This window comes from Solea senegalensis, linkage group LG19 (genome assembly GCF_019176455.1).
Source record: "Solea senegalensis isolate Sse05_10M linkage group LG19, IFAPA_SoseM_1, whole genome shotgun sequence".
In the NCBI taxonomy this organism is placed as follows: domain Eukaryota; kingdom Metazoa; phylum Chordata; class Actinopteri; order Pleuronectiformes; family Soleidae; genus Solea; species Solea senegalensis.
In genome coordinates this window covers 578,751-598,619 of record NC_058038.1, presented here as the reverse complement: position 1 = coordinate 598,619, position 19,869 = coordinate 578,751, and the positions used below count along the sequence as shown (strand labels likewise).

At 38.6% G+C, this 19,869-nt stretch overlaps 2 protein-coding genes across 5 annotated transcripts; both read left to right on the top strand.

Moving 5' to 3' along the window:
- The first annotated feature begins 55 nt into the window (after positions 1 to 55).
- LOC122785455 (nuclear body protein SP140-like protein) lies at positions 56 to 19,749 on the top strand. 3 transcript variants are annotated; one of them, XM_044051253.1, is made up of 17 exons: positions 56 to 158; positions 925 to 1,080; positions 2,172 to 2,346; positions 2,736 to 2,978; positions 3,558 to 3,677; positions 3,864 to 3,997; positions 4,094 to 4,150; positions 4,251 to 4,284; positions 5,143 to 5,220; positions 6,147 to 6,254; positions 6,364 to 6,506; positions 16,107 to 16,175; positions 17,239 to 17,369; positions 17,781 to 17,892; positions 17,986 to 18,060; positions 18,768 to 18,911; positions 18,995 to 19,749. In XM_044051253.1, exons 2-17 carry the CDS (start codon positions 937 to 939, stop codon positions 19,100 to 19,102), a joined length of 1,875 nt encoding a protein of 624 aa, XP_043907188.1. In that variant the 5' UTR covers positions 56 to 158; positions 925 to 936; the 3' UTR covers positions 19,103 to 19,749. The 3 variants fall into 3 exon arrangements, with proteins under 3 accessions (XP_043907188.1, XP_043907187.1, XP_043907190.1); XM_044051252.1 differs by lacking the exons at positions 56 to 158; positions 16,107 to 16,175; positions 17,239 to 17,369 and adding exons at positions 7,241 to 7,309; positions 7,618 to 7,748 and having other exon boundaries at positions 750 to 1,080; XM_044051255.1 differs by lacking the exons at positions 56 to 158; positions 5,143 to 5,220 and having other exon boundaries at positions 750 to 1,080.
- On the top strand, positions 10,255 to 13,913 carry LOC122785489 (nuclear body protein SP140-like protein). 2 transcript variants are annotated; one of them, XM_044051313.1, is made up of 7 exons: positions 10,255 to 10,565; positions 11,842 to 12,013; positions 12,393 to 12,629; positions 13,149 to 13,268; positions 13,461 to 13,594; positions 13,689 to 13,745; positions 13,846 to 13,913. In XM_044051313.1, the coding sequence occupies exons 1-7, from the start codon at positions 10,422 to 10,424 to the stop codon at positions 13,894 to 13,896; spliced, it is 915 nt and encodes a 304-aa protein (XP_043907248.1). In that variant the 5' UTR covers positions 10,255 to 10,421; the 3' UTR covers positions 13,897 to 13,913. The 2 variants fall into 2 exon arrangements, with proteins under 2 accessions (XP_043907248.1, XP_043907247.1); XM_044051312.1 differs by having other exon boundaries at positions 11,839 to 12,013.
- Positions 19,750 to 19,869: the final 120 nt, after the last annotated feature.

Here is a 19,869-nt window from a genome sequence, read left to right as displayed (position 1 = left end):
TAATAATAACAACACTTAAATAAGCCGCCTCCCCACTGATTAGACTCTACCTGCTCTCTGACAATTTGACTACAATGTCAAAACCACCAAGACTTTCCAGTGCCCAGGGAAAGAAAAAAAAAGAAAAGAAAAGGAAGACAAACATAACAAAGACAGAGGTACAGTAAAGATAATGTCATGTAGTGATTTTTCTGTTGCACAACAATAGTAACCTTTAGCCTAACAGTAGCGTTACATTACTTTGTCCTGTTAGCGTAACTGTTAGCAAAGATGGCTGACATGGTTTACATTATGGGAAGGAGGTCTAAAAAGTGCGGAATTAGCGTTGCAGTTTCAAACCTTGGAACAAAGTCTCACTGGTAGGCAAGTAACAAAAAAACAAGAATGAAGATATTTATCGACTCAAGGGAAACTGAAGTTGGGAAGCACAATTTACGTCAAGAGTTTTCTAAGTGGATAACAAGCTAGCCTCCAATTAAAAAAAAGCACTATGTGCTATAGTAATACATGGGTGAGAACATAGCCCTACAAGTAGCCCTATAAAGTCATAATAACCAGAGCTATTTGGCTGCGGTCAGTAATCCATAATCATTTTGCACACAAATTCAAACATCCCCGTGAAAAAAAGGTCAACATGTTGTGAGGGCCTATGATGTGTGTGTGTACTATCGCCACTAGAAGCTGAACATCCGCGCCCTCTGCTGGCGCTCATCGGAACTGCGACGTACAACATCAGAACATCAGTCTCACATTTTTCTTATGTCACTGAATGTAGATGCGCAACGAGCTCCGTGGTCGGAGAAACGTTCCTCATTTATGATAGAAACTCTCTGTTAATCCAGATACTTTATGTTTCTATTCCTCATATACTGTAAACATCTAGCAACTCCTGGTGTTTTCTTTTCTTTTTCTTTTCTTCTCCAGTCCTGACGAGCGATGGATCCATTGGACTTCCTGGAGCCTGAGCAACTGCGGGAGTTTCTCCGCCGTCATAAAACAGAGCTGTCCTGCATGGAGAAGCCGCAAACCTTCCTCAACCAGCTGAGGGACCAAAAACTCATTCCCGAGGACAGGTACAAGGTGAGCTTTTATTTATTTGTTTTTCTTTATTTAACTTTTCCAGTACACATATCCAAAAATACCTCAAAGGGAATATAAAATTGCATCTCGTCACTCTATTATCAAAAATCAAATCAAATCTACAAGTCTTTGTTGAGGTTACAAATCAAGGCATCCTCTCTAAATGAGACTCCTCTACATCCAATGCTCTGCAGAGCACAGCAGCTTCAATCGGCCCACGAATTCCTTCATATTCATCTGCCAATAAACCTTAGGCTTCGAAGTACTTGTTCAACTTATTTTTATGACACATCAGTGACGGTGATTTACCTTTCCACTTACAAGTGTGTGTGATATTTTCCTAAAATTATAATTATATTAATTAGATCAGACATTTTTTGGGGGACATTTTTATTATATACCAGAACTTGATCCTTATTAAATGGTGTAATGTTATCTGTTTTACTTTTTAACCAGTCATACATGGATTGCCAAAACTGGGGTCACTACCGGACATGAATAAAAAAGGTGCTCAATAGTTTCACTTTCTGATTGACAGAAACCACTTGGCTCCACCTCCAAACCAAATCTTCTTTTTAATGAGTCTGCAGCTGGATAATAACATTGATCATTTTAAATTGTAATTCTTTTGCTTTTGGGTAGATTAGCCATTTCATATATTTAACATGCTTGTTTGAAATTCTTGAGTTGCTTTCGCTTGTTTTAATATTTATAGCTCTTCCAAGATCATGAAAAATAATTCTTTAAACTTGTTCCGTATAACTTTATTGCTGCATTTTTTTTATTTACTTTGGTGTTGAAAGTGAATTTATTTTTCATAAGAAGCTGCCCAGTATGAGCAGCAGGCGGGGCAGCGAGCTATCGTCACTTCCTAGACAGGCCATTTGCATTTTTCATTGTAAGCAAACGGCACCACAGTTCACTTGCAAGCAAACCAAGATCCACATTTTCATGCAGACTGGAGTTCGCTTGTTTGGTCCACACCAGAGATCGGATGAGAAAAATACTAAATCTGTGTCATTATTGAGTCACATAGCATATCATCCAACACCTTGTTTCTTCTTTATATATGTGTGTGTGTGTGTCTGCAGAAGGTGTGTCGCATGAAGAGCAAAGACAACATAAAACAGGGCCTTTATGACATTTTGGACAAGTTGGAGAAGGAGCAGTCTCAGAACATCCACCTGTTCTGGAGCAGCGTGTTTAAGGATACAATCATGAACCACTACCCGCCTCTGCGACTGCTGCGCAGCAGCCTCATGGACGGTAATGGTGATCACTGTGCTGTGTTCATCTTTTCATAGCGTTTGAGTAATATATCATTTAGACGGGCCCTGACACAAATTATATTAACTATAATTATAACATCATTCAAGTATTCCAAACTGAAACATGCAGGTGCTGTCTTTCCTTCACGTCTTTACTTGCATGACATAATTGTCTGTTTTTAATTGATGCTGTGTAGAACTGGTCTGATCTCCTCTTCTACATGAAAAATGGTGACATTCTCCTCACCGTCACTGTAGAAATTAGAATATTTACATGTGCATCTCAGTAGTAAAGTCATTACTTTTTAGTTGCGCTCTTTTAATTTTTCTTAAATATCTATTTGTGTATGATATTTATTGTACCTCCCGCCGTTGATGTCATCACAGGGTCTTTCCAATTTGACACAAAACTGCCTGAGAAGGTGGAAAAGGAAGAGACAAATGAAAGGAAAAAGAAGGAAGACGATAAGGAGGAGGAGCAAGGGAAGTCGGTGAAAAAGAGGAGGAAGCGAACAAAAAGAGTCTGTTATAGCGACGATGATGATGATGATGATGATGATGAGGAGCAGCCTGGTGCATCATCTCAGTCAGCTCCAAGTCAAAGGAAGAAGTCAAGAAAAATATGCTTCGGTGAGTTTCCTCTCACACTCTTTCTCTCCTGTAAAACATATCTGAATATTAGCTTTAGGTTTGACTGCTGCAAAGTGAATGTTGTCGACCAGAAGTTTACATCAGATCAGATGAGAAGGACGCAGGTGGATAATCAAAAGCTTTACTTAGAGAGTATATACTTGTGATCATAAGGCATATACTTAATGTGTTGTCTATGGAAAAAACACACAAGTAAAGTAAGTAAAAACTACAAATCAAACTTTTCCTGTGTCACGGAACGCAGTTTTAAGATCATTTGAGGCAAGAAATTAGTCATTTGGAATTTAAAAATGTGGTCGTAGTTTGGCAGCGACTGTGTGTGATTTTTGCCTTGCTATTGTTGACCTTGTTTCATATCGGTCTTCTGTATTTGTATTTCTCCTGCTCTTACTTTAGACTGTGTTTTCATGCTTTTACCCATAACGTGAATATGTTTATGACTGCCTTCCTTCCTCCTAAATCTGCAATGTATATCAGATATGAACAATAAAATGCACTCACGAAAAGGAATGTGAAGCTCAGCAATAGATTATAATTATTGTGGAACTTTATTTCTAGAGTCTCCTTCAAAGAAGGGAGAGAAGAGTGACATTTGGACGTGGCTCATTTATAAGGAACTGCTACCTGTGACCTGTGGATCCCAGGATGGAATGCTAAGCAGAAACAGACTGGCAAAAGGTCAGAGGGAAAATGTTAACATCACTGACTGAAGTTACTGAAAAAGAGAGTTTGTTATCATTGCCTTTCCTGCAAAGACAAAAAACCCTGTACAAATGAATTTATTATTATTATTATTATTGATTGGAATTAAATAAAGCTTGTAAGTCGAGTTGAACACGTTGTTTTTTTCTCTTTCTGTTTCAGGGGAGAAGTGTATTTCATTCCAGAAACAGTGGTTTACACCAACTGAATTTGAGAGGTTTGCAGGGAAGGGAAGCAATAAAAACTGGAAATTGAGCATTCAGTGTAATGAGACCCCACTGAGAGATCTTATACAGGTCCGTTGTACTGATTTTAGAACATGTACTGACAACTTGATTTACAGTTTGATTTGAAATTTGAGGATTTTTTTTAAATATTTAATTTCAATTTAGGAAGGGCATCTAAAACCTGCAAGCTACAAAAGAAGAAATAAGACGAAACCAAGATTGGTAATGAAATGAATAAATGACTAAATGTTGACTCAGTAATGTATGAAATTGTTTTCAGTTATTCACATCAGGCCCCTTTTGTCCTTTTGTGTCCCCTTAGGCCAAGAAATCCCTGTTCCCATTGACATCGACAGGTTTGTTTTATTATCATCATTATTATTATTATTAGTATTATAATAATAATTAACCTATTAAATTATATAGATTAACCCACGTTTTTATTATTGTGGTGGTGGCGATCAGCGGTGCTGTCCCTAAGTCTTTTTAACTGATTTACAGTTCGGCAGTGTTCGGCTTGATCCTCGTGTCGGACGTCTCTTCCTGTGACGGCACTCTTGCTGTTTTCTGCACACACTGCCATGTTGATATTGTCAGAGAACTAGTGGGGGGAGGGGGAGAGGAATGGAGCGGAGGGAACAGGCGCAGTGAGCGCAGTAAAAAGGAAAAATCAGAAAAATCGATTTTCATTTTTTTAACATCGTCCATACAAATAAATCCAATTTCGATTTAAAATCGATCAATCGCCCAGCCCTAAACGCAATGTTTCCTCCACCAGCCATGTTTCTCCCACGGTTCACATGTAACTCTTGTCATGGTAGCATGGTAGCGACACACCCCCTGGACGAAGTGGGTGTGTTTGCCTGTGTCTCATTTGCATGTAAAGGGACCAGGCACAAAACCGAGCATTCTGAAAGGGGCCGTTTTGGCAGGGTTATTGAACTGCTATGGTGCTTCATCCTTATGGTATTTTGACATGTTCACAGACATGTTCATTAGGACACCAGGGAACTATTTTAACTTGGAGAAATAGGGTATAATATGTCCTTATATAACCCTTTTTTTCTCCTGTGTAGGAATTTATAAAGAAATGAGACTTTTGAGGTGTAAACTTGCATATGTGAGCGAAATGAAAACATTCAAACAGAGCATCAGTCCTTCAAAGGTTAAACGGTCTAAATTTAACATCTTTATCCATTTCAATGCGGATGAAGAAGGAGAACAAGGAGAAGAAGAAATGGACGATGGCGATGAGGAGGACGACCAGGACCAGAGATCTTCAGATGTCACAGGTGCTGGTTAAAGAACAGAAAATGATTTAAGATGCGTCTCCTTTTCCTGTAAAGACACTAATCACTTTAAAAAATGAGGGTGTGATTAGGGTGTGATCTTATTCTCCTTAGAAAAGCCGACGCCATTGGCACGAGTCGACAAGTCGTGTGTTTTTGTTTTTTCTCCCTGATTTAATTGAGAGTTGGAAACCCGGTCCAACCCGATCTACATCTGCCCTAATTATTGATATAAAAAAAATTCTTAACCCTTTAGCAGCCACGTTTTTGTCATGATGCCACCATGTTCTTGGATGGTATTGAAAAACTATTTTCAATATACTACATGCAAAATAAAAAAAAACCAGTCTGTTGATTTATAACAGCATGGGATATGTCAATGATGGTAGCAACAGATTTTTTTTGCATTATCATTTTTTGTGCAGGGTCAAAAACTCACACTCATGCACAGCATAATATGTGCTTTTTAAAAGAAAAAGCTATAAAAAAATATTATACATTATTATATTAGGTTGAACTTGTAGATATACAACCAGATTAAATGCATGTATTATGCTTTACTGGGAGTGGAATCAAAAATTGCTATGTTTTGTTTTGTTTAAACGTCTTTGAAAAGGCTTGTCAGTTCTTTTTTTTTTTTACTATACACATTGACTGTTAACGTTACAGAGAACTTCAATAAAAGTTGCTCATTGTTGTACAGCTGAGTTTCTCCGCTGTGTCAATGTCGACTTGACTTGACTCGTGTAATTTGCTTTTACGAGGTCAATATTGTCTTGTTTGTGCCACATGTGCATTCAGGGTGTGTGTGTCTCTGTGTGTGTGTGTGTGTTCAGAACATGTGATTGGATCACTCAGGAATGGATGTTAATACCTGGTCTGAACAAGGAGTTTCATGTAGCTATGGTCAATCTGTGTGTCTATTTCAGATGAGGATGCAGAGTGTGAGGAGCAGACTGAGCCAGATGAGTGCCAAGTGTTCAAAGTGACATGTAGAGATGTAGCTGCGACCTTACACCGAAAACGCTTTGGCTCAGGTAATGTTTACTCAACCCACATGATAGTTGCTGAGATAACCAAAGACTTGTGAATAGTGCAAAGATTGTGTGGTCTTGAAGTCTTCAGTCTCTGTTCGTCCTCCACCAGGGACGCGTGGGAAATGCATTCGCACTGAGACGAGCTGGTTGACCCCCTTGGAGTTTGTGAAAGTGGCGGCGTCGTGTCAGACAGACGTCAGCTGGAAAAGAGACATCAAGTGGAAAGAAGAACCAATCAATGTTCTCATAGAGGTAACTGTGGCTGTGAGTCTAGACTAGATTCTCTGTTGTTCTCTGCATGTGGCACCAACATGCACAGTTTTAATCCTGGTGCATAATGAGGGAGCTACAGGATTTTGGTTTTTATTGAGAGCCATAATTGATTTTCTCAATGTTACTGTCACAGGACTAAATAAGCCTAAAGCATCTCAACTATTAAACAAAGAGAAAGACAATTGATGGCTTCTTTGTGCATAAATTAACTGCATGGAAAAACTGATAATTTTAAAAAAAAAACAAATATGTCGAAATATCCCATAAAGGTTGTAAATGGTTAAAGAACCTAAATTGGAGTGCAGTAGAAAAACATCCAGCGAATGAATGAAAGATTAAACTTTTGAAACGTCTTTATGGATAGAATATTGTTAAACAAGAGAAACATTTGACACATTTTCTTTGCTATTTCTACATATGAGGGAAAACATTCACAGTAATTACTGTGTGTTGTGTCTCAAATGTGTACTAATATATAGTGTACATAGTCTATATAGTAAGATTATGTCCTATATATATATATATAAATATATATGGACAGATGGATGGTCTATGGTCCTACTACAAAAATAGATGACAAGCAGCAATCCACTGCTGAAATCACACACTTTTTAAACTCTTTATTTACATCAGCAAGTTGTGAGTTATCCTAGGGCATTTTCTGTTTTGTGACATTTCTTAATGGAAACCTGTTGTTGATTTGTCTGTTCCAGGCAAAAATCTTGAGGATCCACCCACTGCTGTGTGAGTGCAGATGTTGCAGTACAGATGAGATCTCTCTTGTAAGTGTATACAAGTTTGTTTGAAGACTAATGGGGTTTTCTTATTCTGCATTAATCCTAGTTCTGCAAAAAATGTTATGTTAAATTGTTATGGTGACGGTGCACAGGGAGTCGCTGAGTCTTTATAAGAGCACTGATCACGTATGGGTGACGGAGAGCGTTTTTTACCACTATATAAGTTTACTATTACCTGCATGATTAAGGTTAGCAAAAGGCGTTGTTAAGGGTGTACAAATGAAATGAACTTGTTGAGTTTTTGGAGAGTGAATACATTTGAGAGTGAAGAGAGAGAGTTTGTGTCTTGGCAGGATGAACAGAAAAATGATGATGTGTGTTGGATCTGCAAAAGGGAAGAAGAGAAGCTGGTCATGTGTGATCACTGCCCACGCTCCTTCCACCAGAAGTGTCACCTACCTCCTGTGGACGATGCAGATGTGGGGTGAGCATGGACAGCATATTACCAAGTAGTGGTTTCATGTTTTAGTGAAGAGATTTTCAACCTTTACTCAGCTGCAGATATTGTGATACATGCTAATCTATTTACGTAATGTGTTGAAAACACAGCTGGTCACAGTCAGTATAAATGATCACAAGAATGATGGACGAGTCCCTTTTATCTTTTTCAGCACCAAACAATTAAAATACTTCAATGTGGATCACATGACTTTGTGTTGTGAGGAAGCTGGTGTTCACAGTCCCTAACAGAGTGAAAGGTTTCACCCATCTGACGAGCTTTTCTGATCAATCTGTGGATCATTGTGTTTTCTCAAAACCTATTTATTGCCATGTGAATGTTTTATTATAAAAAAATGCCTCTAGAAAATCAAATCTTCCCAAATGTTTTTTTTGGCCACTTAAACTTTCCATTCATGCCAACAAGTGCCTGTAAACTGTAAAGGTTTCAATTAATGCTTGTTGCATTTCATGCTTAACACACTAAATGACACATTTTACAGTCCTGAATTTAAAAGATGTGCGCTTTTATTTACTTTATTTAACAGTATTTCCAAAACAGACAGGTCTCAGTAGTAAAATAACAGCTGTAAATAATCCAATTAATGACGGCTGAGTTCTATTTAGCTTCCTCTGTTCGTGATTTGTGAATCCAACATAGCCATTCATATTTTTCACCTGTAACACTTTGTCTGTGCTTTCCCTGCTGAAACATGTCAAAATGGTCGATTCATAAAAAAATAAAACCATTATGTATGATTTCTAATTCAGTTCATGTTACACTAAGTTCATATTTGTGTGTGTCTTTGTGTGTAGGGATAGCAGACCATGGATGTGTACATTCTGTGTCGCCACTCAGGAATGACGTCTCGGTGACCTAGTTTCACCACTTGATGGTGGGAAACCTGTCGAGCTTTCTGAAAAGACGACTTTAGGCCCTACATCAACCGTTCTGTTTCAGCACTTGTTTCAGTATCGCACTGTTACACTATTGTTTCAGAGAACTACAGATAATTCCTTAACCTGAGGTTTGGTGCCGTCATTCACCTTCCATCCTTCAGTGATCACATATAAAACTCTGAAACAGACATTTGTTATTATTAAAAGTTACACATTACAGACTTTTGGCAGAGCAAAATAATTGAATGTTTACATATTGAGGACACAGGGAAGTAAAGGGATTTACAGTATAGCCATATACTTTTTCTATACATTACAATTGATTTTTCCCACTTCTTGCTGGATGATTTCAATCTACACACCTGAAGGTGTATTATGAACTGCCATTTTAACTTTTGTGATTTAACAACTTGGAATGATCGCTTGCTTAATATTTGAATGATTTTTAATCTTTACAAGAGTAAAAAAATAGTAATATAAATATAGTATATATTTTAAGTCAATAATTGTCACTATACAGTGAATAAAGTGTTAACTTGTGCTGCTTTGTTTGGATGTGTTCATTTTATGAATGTAGATAGATGTAAGCATACTTTTGCCCTATGTCATCTGAGATTGGCACCAGTCAGAATTCTGAGAATCTCAGAATCTCAGAATTCGACTTTAATTCGGATTTTAATCTCAGAAACCTCAGAATTCGACTTTAATATCGGAATTCTTTAATTCCGACTAATCCCAGAATTCTTAATTGGTGTCTTTAATCCCAGAATTCTTAATTGGTGTCTTTAATCTCAAAATTCTGTCTTTAATCTCAGAACTCTGACTTTAATTCTGGCTTTAATCTCAGAATTCTGACTTTAATTCTGGCTTTAATCTCAGAATTCTGACTTTAATTCGGATTTTAATCTCAGAACTCGACTTTAATTCGGATTTTAATCCCAGAAACCTCAGAATTCGACTTTAATATCAGAATTCTTTAATTCCGACTAATCCCAGAATTCTTAATTGGTGTTAATGTCAGAATTTGACTTTAATCTCAGTGACTTTAATCTCAGAATTCTGACTTTATTCCCAGAATTCCTTTAATTCTGATTTTCACAGAGAACCTGATTTTTGCAGATATTTTTGATCATCCTGTAAGGAGTTTCAAAGATAAAGCCTACCACTATGTGCTTTTTGTCAGACAACACCTGGTTAAGAATAATAGTAATAGTAATAGTAATAAAAAATATATGATTGAGGGTTAGTTAACCTTCCTTTTTGGACTATGGCCCCAAAAATACATGGGTCGAGAATATAACCCTACAAATTGCCCTATAAAGACATAATAATCAGTGCTATTTGGCTGAGGTCAGTAATACGTAATCATTTTGCCTTGAGATAATGTATGTTATGATTTGGCCCTATACAAATAAAATCGAAATTGAATTGAATTGAAATTCAAACATCCCAATGAAAAAAGATGTCATTAGGGCCTATGATGTGTGTGTGCGCACTATTGTGACTAGAAGCTGAACATCCGCGCCCTCTGCTGGCGCTCACCGGAACTGCGACTTACAATATCAAAACATAAGTTTCACTTTCCCAACGTCACTGAATGTAGACGCGCGACGAGCTCCGTGGTCGCATAAGCGTTCCTCATTTATGATAGAGACTCTCTGTTAGTCCAGAGACTTTATGTTTCGATAACTCATATACTGTAAACATTTCGCAGCTCGTGGTTTTCTTTTCTTTTTTTCTTCTCCAGTCCTGACTAGCGATGAATCCATTGGACTTCCTGGAGCCAGAGCAACTGCTGCGGTTTTTGCACTGTCATAAAACAGAGCTGTCCTGCATGGAGAAGCCGGAAACCTTCCTCAACCAGCTGAGGGACCACAACCTCATTCCCGAGGACAGCCACAAGGTGAGCTGCACAGGTTAATTATGCAATTATAGTATATAATACCAGTCAGGCATCTAAATGAAGTCCTAACCTCTCGTTCGCCCCCTTGTGGTTGGCTGACTTTAGAAAGAGCTTGATTTGATGCGCTGCAGAATCTGCATTTTGTCCACAAACCAAAATGATTCCGTTTTAATGATTTCTTAGTTATACGAAGCAAAGAAAACAGACAATATTCACATCTAAGAAGCTGAAAAATCACAGAAACTGGTTTCAATTATTTAGAAAACACTCAAACCGAATAATCGATTATCAAAATAGTTGACGATTCATTTAGTAATCTATTATTTGAGTAATCGTTTCAGCCCTAGTCTGCATTATAAATGTCAATAAATCATGGCAGCCAAAATGGCAATGGTGATTCAAATTTGATTAATTTGTTGTATTGTCTTTGAAGACACCGACCGAAGACACACATTACTCGCTGGCTTAATTATGGCCATACCCAAACCATCACTACACAACAGTGACATCAGCTTCAGAAGATAACTCCAAGTCATGCATAACATCACTTTCTGTGCCCTCGGCTCCACTTTCAGTCATTCTGCTCTTTCCTTGCTTAACTTACCCAGCAACTCTCAAACGTCAGTGACGCACATTTTTCATCATTTTTCACCTGATTTAGTTTTTTTGTTTAACCCTGTAACATGTAGGAATATCAGAGGGATGAAACTCTAAGGATAAAAAGCTTCTTGTTCCCGCCCGCCCCTGCAATGCCACTGTACACACACACACACACAGAAACATACACAAGTGCTCAGGTCTGATAGTTTTGCTTGACAGAGCCTGGTTCACTTTCACACTGCAGCTGCTTGTTTAAGGCGGTATTGCCTGTATCGAGCACTGACCAGGGAGAAAAAAAACCCAACTCATCGATTGGCCAGGACTGAAAATCCATCCACCACAAAAACAAAGAATGGTGCAACACCAAATATACACAGTCTTGGGGTTTCTGATTTTACTTTGGTGTTGAAAGTGAGTTGATTTTTCATAAGAAGCTGCCCAGTATGAGCAGCAGGCGGGGCAGCGAGCTATCCTCACTTCCTAGACAGGCCATTTGCATTTATCACTGTAAGCGAACACGGTTCACTTGCAAGCAAACCAAGACCCACAGACTGGAGTTCGCTTGTTTTCGGATGAGATAAATACTGTCTAAATGTGTCATTATTGAGTCACATAGCATATCATCCAACACCTTGTTTCTTCTTTATATGTGTGTGTGTGTGTGTGTCTGCAGAAGGTGTGTCGCATGAAGAGCAAACACAACCAAAAACAGGGCGTTTATGACATTTTGGACAAGTTGGAGAAGGAGCAGTCTCAGCACATCCACCTGTTCTGGACCTGCGTGTTTAAGGATACAATCATGAACCACTACCCGCCTCTGCGACTGCTGCGCAGCAGCCTCATGGACGGTAATGGTGATCACTGTGCTGTGTTCATCTTTTCATAGCGTTTGAGTAATATATCATTTAGACGCAGATTATATTAACTATAATTATAACATCATTCAAGTATTCCAAACTGAAACATGCAGGTGCTGTCTTTCCTTCACGTCTTTACTTGCATGACATAATTGTCTGTTTTAATTGATGCTGTGTAGAACTGGTCTGATCTCCTCTTCTACATGAAAAATGGTGACATTCTCCTCACCGTCACTGTAGAAATTAGAATATTTACATGTGCATCTCAGTAGTAAAGTCATTATTTTTTTGGTTGCGCTCTTTTAATTTTTCTTAAAAATCTATTTGTGTATGATATTTATTGTACCTCCCGCCGTTGATGTCATCACAGGGTCTTTCCAATTTGACACAAAACTGCCTGAGAAGGTGGAAAAGAAAGAGACAAATGAAAGGAAAAAGAAGGAAGACGATAAGGAGGAGGAGCAAGGGAAGTCGGTGAAAAAGAGGAGGAAGCGAACAAAAAGAGTCTGTTATAGCGACGATGATGATGATGATGATGAGGAGCAGCCTGGTGCATCATCTCAGTCGGCTCCAAGTCAAAGGAAGAAGTCAAGAAAAATATGTTTCCGTGAGTTTCCTCTCACACTCTTTCTCTCCTGTAAAACATGTCTGAATATTAGCTTTAGGTTTGACTGCTGCAAAGTGAATGTTGATGCTCTGTTCCAGTCTAAATGTTTGTGACTTTGCAGGAGATTCACTGGTGTGACCATGAGAAGTGCAACAAGGCAGTTAGTTGCTGTGAGAGTAGACTGTCTCACTCCTAAAAGACAAAGTGGCTTTGCTCAATCATTTATTTCTGTTAGAGCCAGTCATGGAAAATAACACTTGCTCTTATTTCTCTCGACTTTTTGCCGCCACACTGCTGATGTCTTTGACATGGATGTTAGAGGAGGACTGACTGTAGCCCAAAGTGAAAAGCACCAAATTAAATAAAACCACTGGTCGTTCTCTTGATCTGTCTCTAGTGGGTTGGGCTAATCCAAGATAGTGAAAACAAGGGGGGTGTTCTCTGAAGACACGCTGTACTCACGAAAATGAATGTGAAGCTCAGCAATAGATTATAATTATTGTGGAACTTTATTTCTAGAGTCTCCTTTAAAGAAGGGAGAGAAGAGTGACATTTGGACGGGGCTCATTTTTAAGGAACTGCTACCTGTGACCTGTGGATCCCAGGATGGAACGCTAAGCAGAAACAGACTGGCAAAAGGTCAGAGGGAAAATGTCAACATCACTGACTGAAGTTACTGAAAAAGAGAGTTTGTTATCATTGCCTTTCCTGCAAAGACAAAAAAAATGAATTTATTATTATTATCATTATTATTATTATTATTATTGATTGCAATTAAATAAAACTTGTAAGTCGTGTTGAACACATTGTTTTTTTCTCTTTCTGTTTCAGGGGAGAAGTGTATTTCATTCCAGAAACAGTGGTTTACACCAACTGAATTTGAGAGGTTTGCAGGGAAGGGAAGCTATAAAAACTGGAAATTGAGCATTCAGTGTAATGGGACCCCACTGAGAAATCTTATACAGGTCCGTTGTACTGATTTTAGAACATGTACTGACAACTTTGTACAGTTTGATTTGAAATTTGAGGATTTTTTTTAAATATTTAATTTCAATTTAGGAAGGGCATCTAAAACCTGCAAGCTACAAAAGAAGAAACAAGACGAAACCAAGATTGGTAATGAAATGAATAAATGACTAAATGTTGACTCAGTAATGTATGAAATTGTTTTCAGTTATTCACATCAGGCCCCTTTTGCTCTTTTGTGTCCCCTTAGGCCAAGAAATCCCTGTTCCCATCGACAGGTTTGCATTATCATTATTATTAGTAGTAGTAGTTGTATTATTATTATTATTATTATTATTATTATTATACTATGATATGTTAAGTCAAGTCAACTCTGTGTAGCACGTTTCTAAAGCACGTTTAGAAACATCCAGGTGTGACAACAAGGTGCAAAACACAAAACAATAAAACGTGATAAAAGTAAAACTGTAAAATAATAATGGTAGAAATCTAGTTGGGTCTTTAAACTGGGCATAGAAACTATGGCACTGTAGTGTTTTTAATTTAGGGAAGCACAATATTATCGGCATGATATCAGTATTGGCCGATATTGTGTTTAAAATGTATCCTGTATCAAGATCCCTTGATATGAGGCTCCTACCTCGACTTTTATGATTGTGCTCTCGTTAACTATTATTTTTTTACGTTTATTTATTTTGTACAACAAAGATCTGATAATTACACTGCAGTTGGGGCAGGGAAAGATGGATTTATATCAGTATCAGTATCAGTTATTGGCCCGAGCACTCCTGATGTGCCCTATTTTTAATGGATACAAGGGCATAGTGTTGATATTTGAGTCAAACCTGCAGCCATATAGCAACACTTTTTTTCTCCTGTGCAGGAATTTATAAAGAAATGAGAATGTTGAGGTGTAAACTTGCATATGTGAGCGAAATGAAAACATGCATCAGTGCTTACAAAGGTAAAAATGTCTAAATTTCACATCTTTACATTTTAATGCAGATGAAGAAGGAGAACAAGGAGAAGAAGAAACGGATGATGAGGAGGATGACCGGCACCAAAGTTCTTCAGATATCACAGGTGCTGGTTAAAGAACAGAACAATGATTTAAGACATCTCCTTTTCCTGTAAAGACACCGGGCTGCACTAGGTTAGAGGTTCCAAGTGTGGCAGCGGGCAAGTCTGGTGGGGGTGCGTGTTTTAGCCTTACTGCAGGAGCTGAGCTGGAAATAACAAGATAACATAAACATACACAATCCTGACAAATTTACATGATATCATTATTATTATTTATGCACAAGCATTGACAAAATTATTGAAAAATTGAGCGTGTAAAATATGCACAACTGGCCCTAAGGGTTAATCAGCAATGTCTTTGAAAAGGCATGTTAGTTGTGACTGTTAACGTTACAGAGAACTTTAATAAAAGTTAATACCTGGTCTGAACAAGGAGTTTCATGTAGCTATGGTCGATCTGTGTGTCTATTTCAGATGAGGATGCAGAGTGTGAGGAGCAGACTGAGCCAGATGAGTGCCAAGTGTTCAACGTGACATGCAGAGATGTAGCTGCGACCTTACACCGAAAACGCTTTGGCTCAGGTAATGTTTACTCAACCGTCATGATAGTTGCTGAGATAACCAAAGACTTGTGAATAGTGCAAAGATCGTGTGGTCTTGAAGTCTTCAGTCTCTGTTCGTCCTCCACCAGGGACGCGTGGGAAATGTATTCGCACAGAGACGAGCTGGTTGACCCCCGTGGAGTTTGCGGAGGTGGCGTCGTCGTCGTGTCAGACAGACGTCAGCTGGAAAAGAGACATCAAGTGGAAAGAAGAACCAATCAATGTCCTCATAGAGGTAACTGTGGCTGTGAGTCTAGACTAGATTCTGTGTTCATGTGGCACCAACATGCACAGTTTTTGTCCTGGTGCATAATGAGGGAGCTACAAGATTTGGGTTTTTAATTGATTTTCTCCATGTTACTCTTCTTTTTTTTTACGTGAGTCACAGGACTAAATAAGCCTAAAGCATCTCAACTATTAAACAAAGAGAAAGACAATTGAATGGAAAAACGGATTGACAGAAGATTGAGCTTTTGAAACTTCTCTATGTACAGAATATTGTTAAACAACAGAAACATTTCACACATTTTCTATATATACTATTTCTACATACGAGGGAAAACCCTCACAGTGATCATGTGTTGTGTCTCAATATATAGTCTCTATAGAAAGATTATGTCCACTATATACAGTATACAACCTGGACAGATCGATGGTCTATGGTCCTACTACAAAAATAGATGACAAGCAGCAATCCACTGCTGGAATCACACTCTTTTAAGTCTCAGCAAGTTGTGAGTTATCCTTCTGTGATGGCCTGCACTTGGTGCGCCACCTACTGGTTAAACGTACATTTTATTTGCTTAACAGCATTAGATGGAAACATAAAAAAGGGCATTTTCTGTTTTGAGACACTTCTTAATGGAAACCTGTATGTTGTCTGTTCCAGGCAAATATCTTGAGGATCCACTCACTGCTGTGTGAGTGCAGATGTTGCAGGGCAGATGAGAGCGCTCTTGTAAGTTTGTTGAAAAGTTGATTTGATCAGAGTAGGACACATTGAGACACTTCAGACCTGTAGGGAGTGTGATCTGAGACTTGCAAATCAAACTGTTTTCCTTCTTCTTCTTCTTTTTAAGTCTCCAGGGGCCTCATGTATAAGAGAGTGCGCCGCTTTCAAACTGAAAGACAGCGTATGCACAAAATTTGAAAAGTACGGAGCGCAAAGAAAATCTCAGATTTATAAAAAACCGTGCGCACGCCAAGCCCTGCGCACCTTTTCTTTAAACATCCCATCACACGTGAAACTGAGCGGAGGTGAATGAGTAACACACTCCGCCCCTGTTCCACCCACAAATGAATATACAAGTGACTCTAAAACGCCGTCTCTGACGCCTTCTTCCTGAAGAAAAAGGACAAATGAGGCAGCAAAGAAAGAGGGAAATAAAAGAAAAGAAGGAAAGTGTGCGATCAACGCCTCAATTAATGATGATAAAATATATTATTTTGGTTGTTTGTTTTTTAGGAATTAGTGATAAGCACAAAGGAACTAAAAGTCAGGGTCACAGCGACTGCTCTCATATTAATATTAATATTAATATTGATGCTTAAAAACTGGCTGTGCATTGATAGTTGATCCTGTGCATGTTTTTTTTCTGGTGTTACATGTATGTTTAGACATGACTTATCCGTGTGAGCTGAATTTACAGATCATTTCAACAATCTATAAGTGTCACACGTCATCATCTCCACACATTACGCACCGAATAAACAGACGTGACGATTCATTACTGTCACTGATCGTGTTGTGGAAGCTGGGGAGGGAGGAAGAAGATGCCGGTGTTCCAGAGACGAGCGCGCACCGGCATCGCCTTTCTCTTCCCATGAAAGGCGCAGCGGTGGCGGAATAACTTTTTTGCAGTTATTTCGTTATCGTATGGATTAAAATGGTCTTTTTGTGCGTACGCACAGGTTTATACATGAGGCTCACACAACAGGTGCCTGTTAAGACAATGCAATGGTCAGCAGAGACAACTGCTTGTGTAAATAACATTGCTGTCATGTGACGTGTGTCTTGGTAGGATGATCAGAAAAATGATGATGTGTGTTGGATCTGCAAAAGGGAAGAAGTGGAGCTGGTCATGTGTGATCACTGCCCGCGCTCCTTCCACCAGAAGTGTCACCTACCTCCTGTGGACGATGCAGTTTTGGGGTGAGCATGGACAGCATATTACTAAGTAGTGGTTTCATGTTTTACTGAAGAGATTTTCAGCCTTTACTGTATCTGTTGATCCATTCTGTGGCCATGTGAATGTTTTATTATAGAAAATCTTTCCAAATGTTGCACGTGCACTTTTATTTACTTTATTTAACAGTATTTCCAAAACAGACAGGTCTCAGTAGTAAAACAACAGGTGTAAATAATCAATTTAATGACGGCTGAGTTCCATTTAGCTTCCTCTGTTAGCCCGTTCTTCATGAACTCAACAGAGCCATTCAATATTTTTCACCCGTAACACTTTGTCAAAATGGTCCATTCATAAAAAAATCAAAACATTAAGTATGATTTCTAACTCAGTTCATGTTACACTAAGTTCATATTTGTGTGTGTCTTTGTGTGTAGGGATAGCAGTCCATGGATGTGCACGTTCTGTGTCGCCACTCAGGCATGGCGTCTCGGTGATCAGGTGGAGACGGAGGTCGCTCTGTCTCACCTAGTTTCACCACACTTGATGGTGAGGACACGGCAAGACTCTCTGTCTCCATCCGTCTGTCTTTGGGTCTGTCACGCTTCCGTCACTGATCCATTCTCTCTCTTACCTCACCAGGAATGTCAGTATCTTCTCCTGAGCTTATACAGCACTGATGAGTCACGAAAAATTGCTTCAATTTCGAGTAGTGCTGTAAGTGTCTTTCACCACTGTTCCACTGGTCATACATGTGTAACGTTGATGATTTGAAGGTTCTGAGGCCATCGACGTGTGCTTAATGTGATGAAAGTAAGATACAATGTCAATTATCTCATTTAAAGGTACAAAATTGAAGTAAAATTGTTTACATTTGGCAGCTACAACAGCCCACAGTGGACAAACTAAACAACATTGGAGTTGTAATGCTAACTGAAGGGAGCATAGGTTCCCCAACACACCTGGAGTGAGGAATATTAAGTCGTAACATGCGTATGATCCAGTAAATGTTGCTAAACAGCCTTACTTCCTTCAGTCAACAGATGAAGGGTTAAAATTGTCAAAACTGAGTTGTTAACCTCAATTTCTGATGAAGTTAGAGCGGAAACTAAATTAGATTTCTGATTGTTTCAGCATTTTAAATGTGAATATTTTCTGGATTCTTTGCTCCATAAAACAAAGGAATCATTAAAACTGAAACATGTTGTGTTTGTGGACAAAACGAGACATTTGAGCACATCATCATCAACACTGATCAACATTTTTCAACATTCTATGGACCAAACGATTACTCGATTAAACGCATAATAAATAATCGTTAGTTGCAGATCTAGATGAAGTGTCGCGCAGGTCTCACTCGCTGCATTTGTACCTGAAACCTGAGAGTGTTGAGCATCTCTTTCATTTTTGTTTGACACCGTCAGAGGGAGGATTCCTCCTCTGTCAACCAGACTCCGCCATGGCTGGACAGCATAGCAGACAACCTACAGGCGGAAAAATACCAAAGGATAAAGGATTTTGTGTCAGATGTTCAACACATTTTCACCAACTGTGCCTCAGAACACCAAGTAAGAACTGCCATGGACAGACGGTCCCTTCTAGACCTCTGAATTTCAAGATTGTAACAATGCAATGTTCTTTTTTCCCCCAGAATCATCCAGAAGTCCCTTCCATGGTTGCACGACTAAAGGAGATATTTAACCAAAGATTCAATAGTGTGTTCAACATTTGTGACAGGAGTGTTGGCTGTTTGCACTAAAAACAAGACCAAGGCAGGCAGTAAATCCATCAGAAATAGGGAAACCTGTCGAGCTTTCTGAAAAGACGACTTTAGGCCCATACGTCAACAAGTTCTGTTTCAGTATCGCACTGTTAAACTATTGTTCCAGAGAACTACGGATAATTCCTTAACCTGAGGTTTGGTGCCGTCGTTCGCCTTCCATCCTTCAGTGATCACATATAAAACTCTGTGTCGCCACAGAGTGAAACAGACATTTGTTATTATTAAAAAGTTACACATTACAGACTTTTGGCAGAGCAAAATTGAATGTTTACATATTGAGGACACAGGGAAGTATTCAGGGATTTACAGTATAGCCAGATTTTTATTTGCAGTGTCATAATAATTTTCCACTTTTTTTAATGGTACTTTTTCTATACATTACAATAGATTTTTCCAACTTCCTGTTGGATGATTTTAATCTCCACACCCGTAGGTGCATTATGAACTGCCATTTTAACTTTCTGTGATTTTACCACTTGGAATGATCGCTCGCTTAATATTTGAATGATTGTTAATCTTTACAAGAGTGAGGGAATTGCTCTGGTTTTTATTCTCTAATATAAATATAGTATAAATTTTAAGTCAATAATTGTCACTATGCAGTGAATAAAGGGTTAACTTGTGCTGCTTTGTTTGGATGTGTTGATTTTATGAATGTAGATACATGTAAGCATACTGTAAAAGTATGCTCTTACAGTATGTCATCTGAGATTGGCAACAGTCAGCGTTCTGAGATTAAAGTC

What these genes read in the sequence shown, in the direction of transcription:
- LOC122785455 (XM_044051253.1), top strand. Translation starts at nt 937, where the DNA reads ATGGATCCATTGGACTTCCTGGAGCCTGAGCAACTGCGGGAGTTTCTC. An exon ending in GCGCAGCAGCCTCATGGACG is followed by an intron (nt 2,347 to 2,735) that starts GTAATGGTGATC and finishes ATGTCATCACAG; the next exon opens with GGTCTTTCCAATTTGACACA. An exon ending in CCGAAAACGCTTTGGCTCAG is followed by an intron (nt 6,255 to 6,363) that starts GTAATGTTTACT and finishes GTCCTCCACCAG; the next exon opens with GGACGCGTGGGAAATGCATT.
- LOC122785489 (XM_044051312.1), top strand. Translation starts at nt 10,422, where the DNA reads ATGAATCCATTGGACTTCCTGGAGCCAGAGCAACTGCTGCGGTTTTTG. An exon ending in TTCCCGAGGACAGCCACAAG is followed by an intron (nt 10,566 to 11,838) that starts GTGAGCTGCACA and finishes GTGTGTCTGCAG; the next exon opens with AAGGTGTGTCGCATGAAGAG. An exon ending in CAGAAACAGACTGGCAAAAG is followed by an intron (nt 13,269 to 13,460) that starts GTCAGAGGGAAA and finishes TTTCTGTTTCAG; the next exon opens with GGGAGAAGTGTATTTCATTC.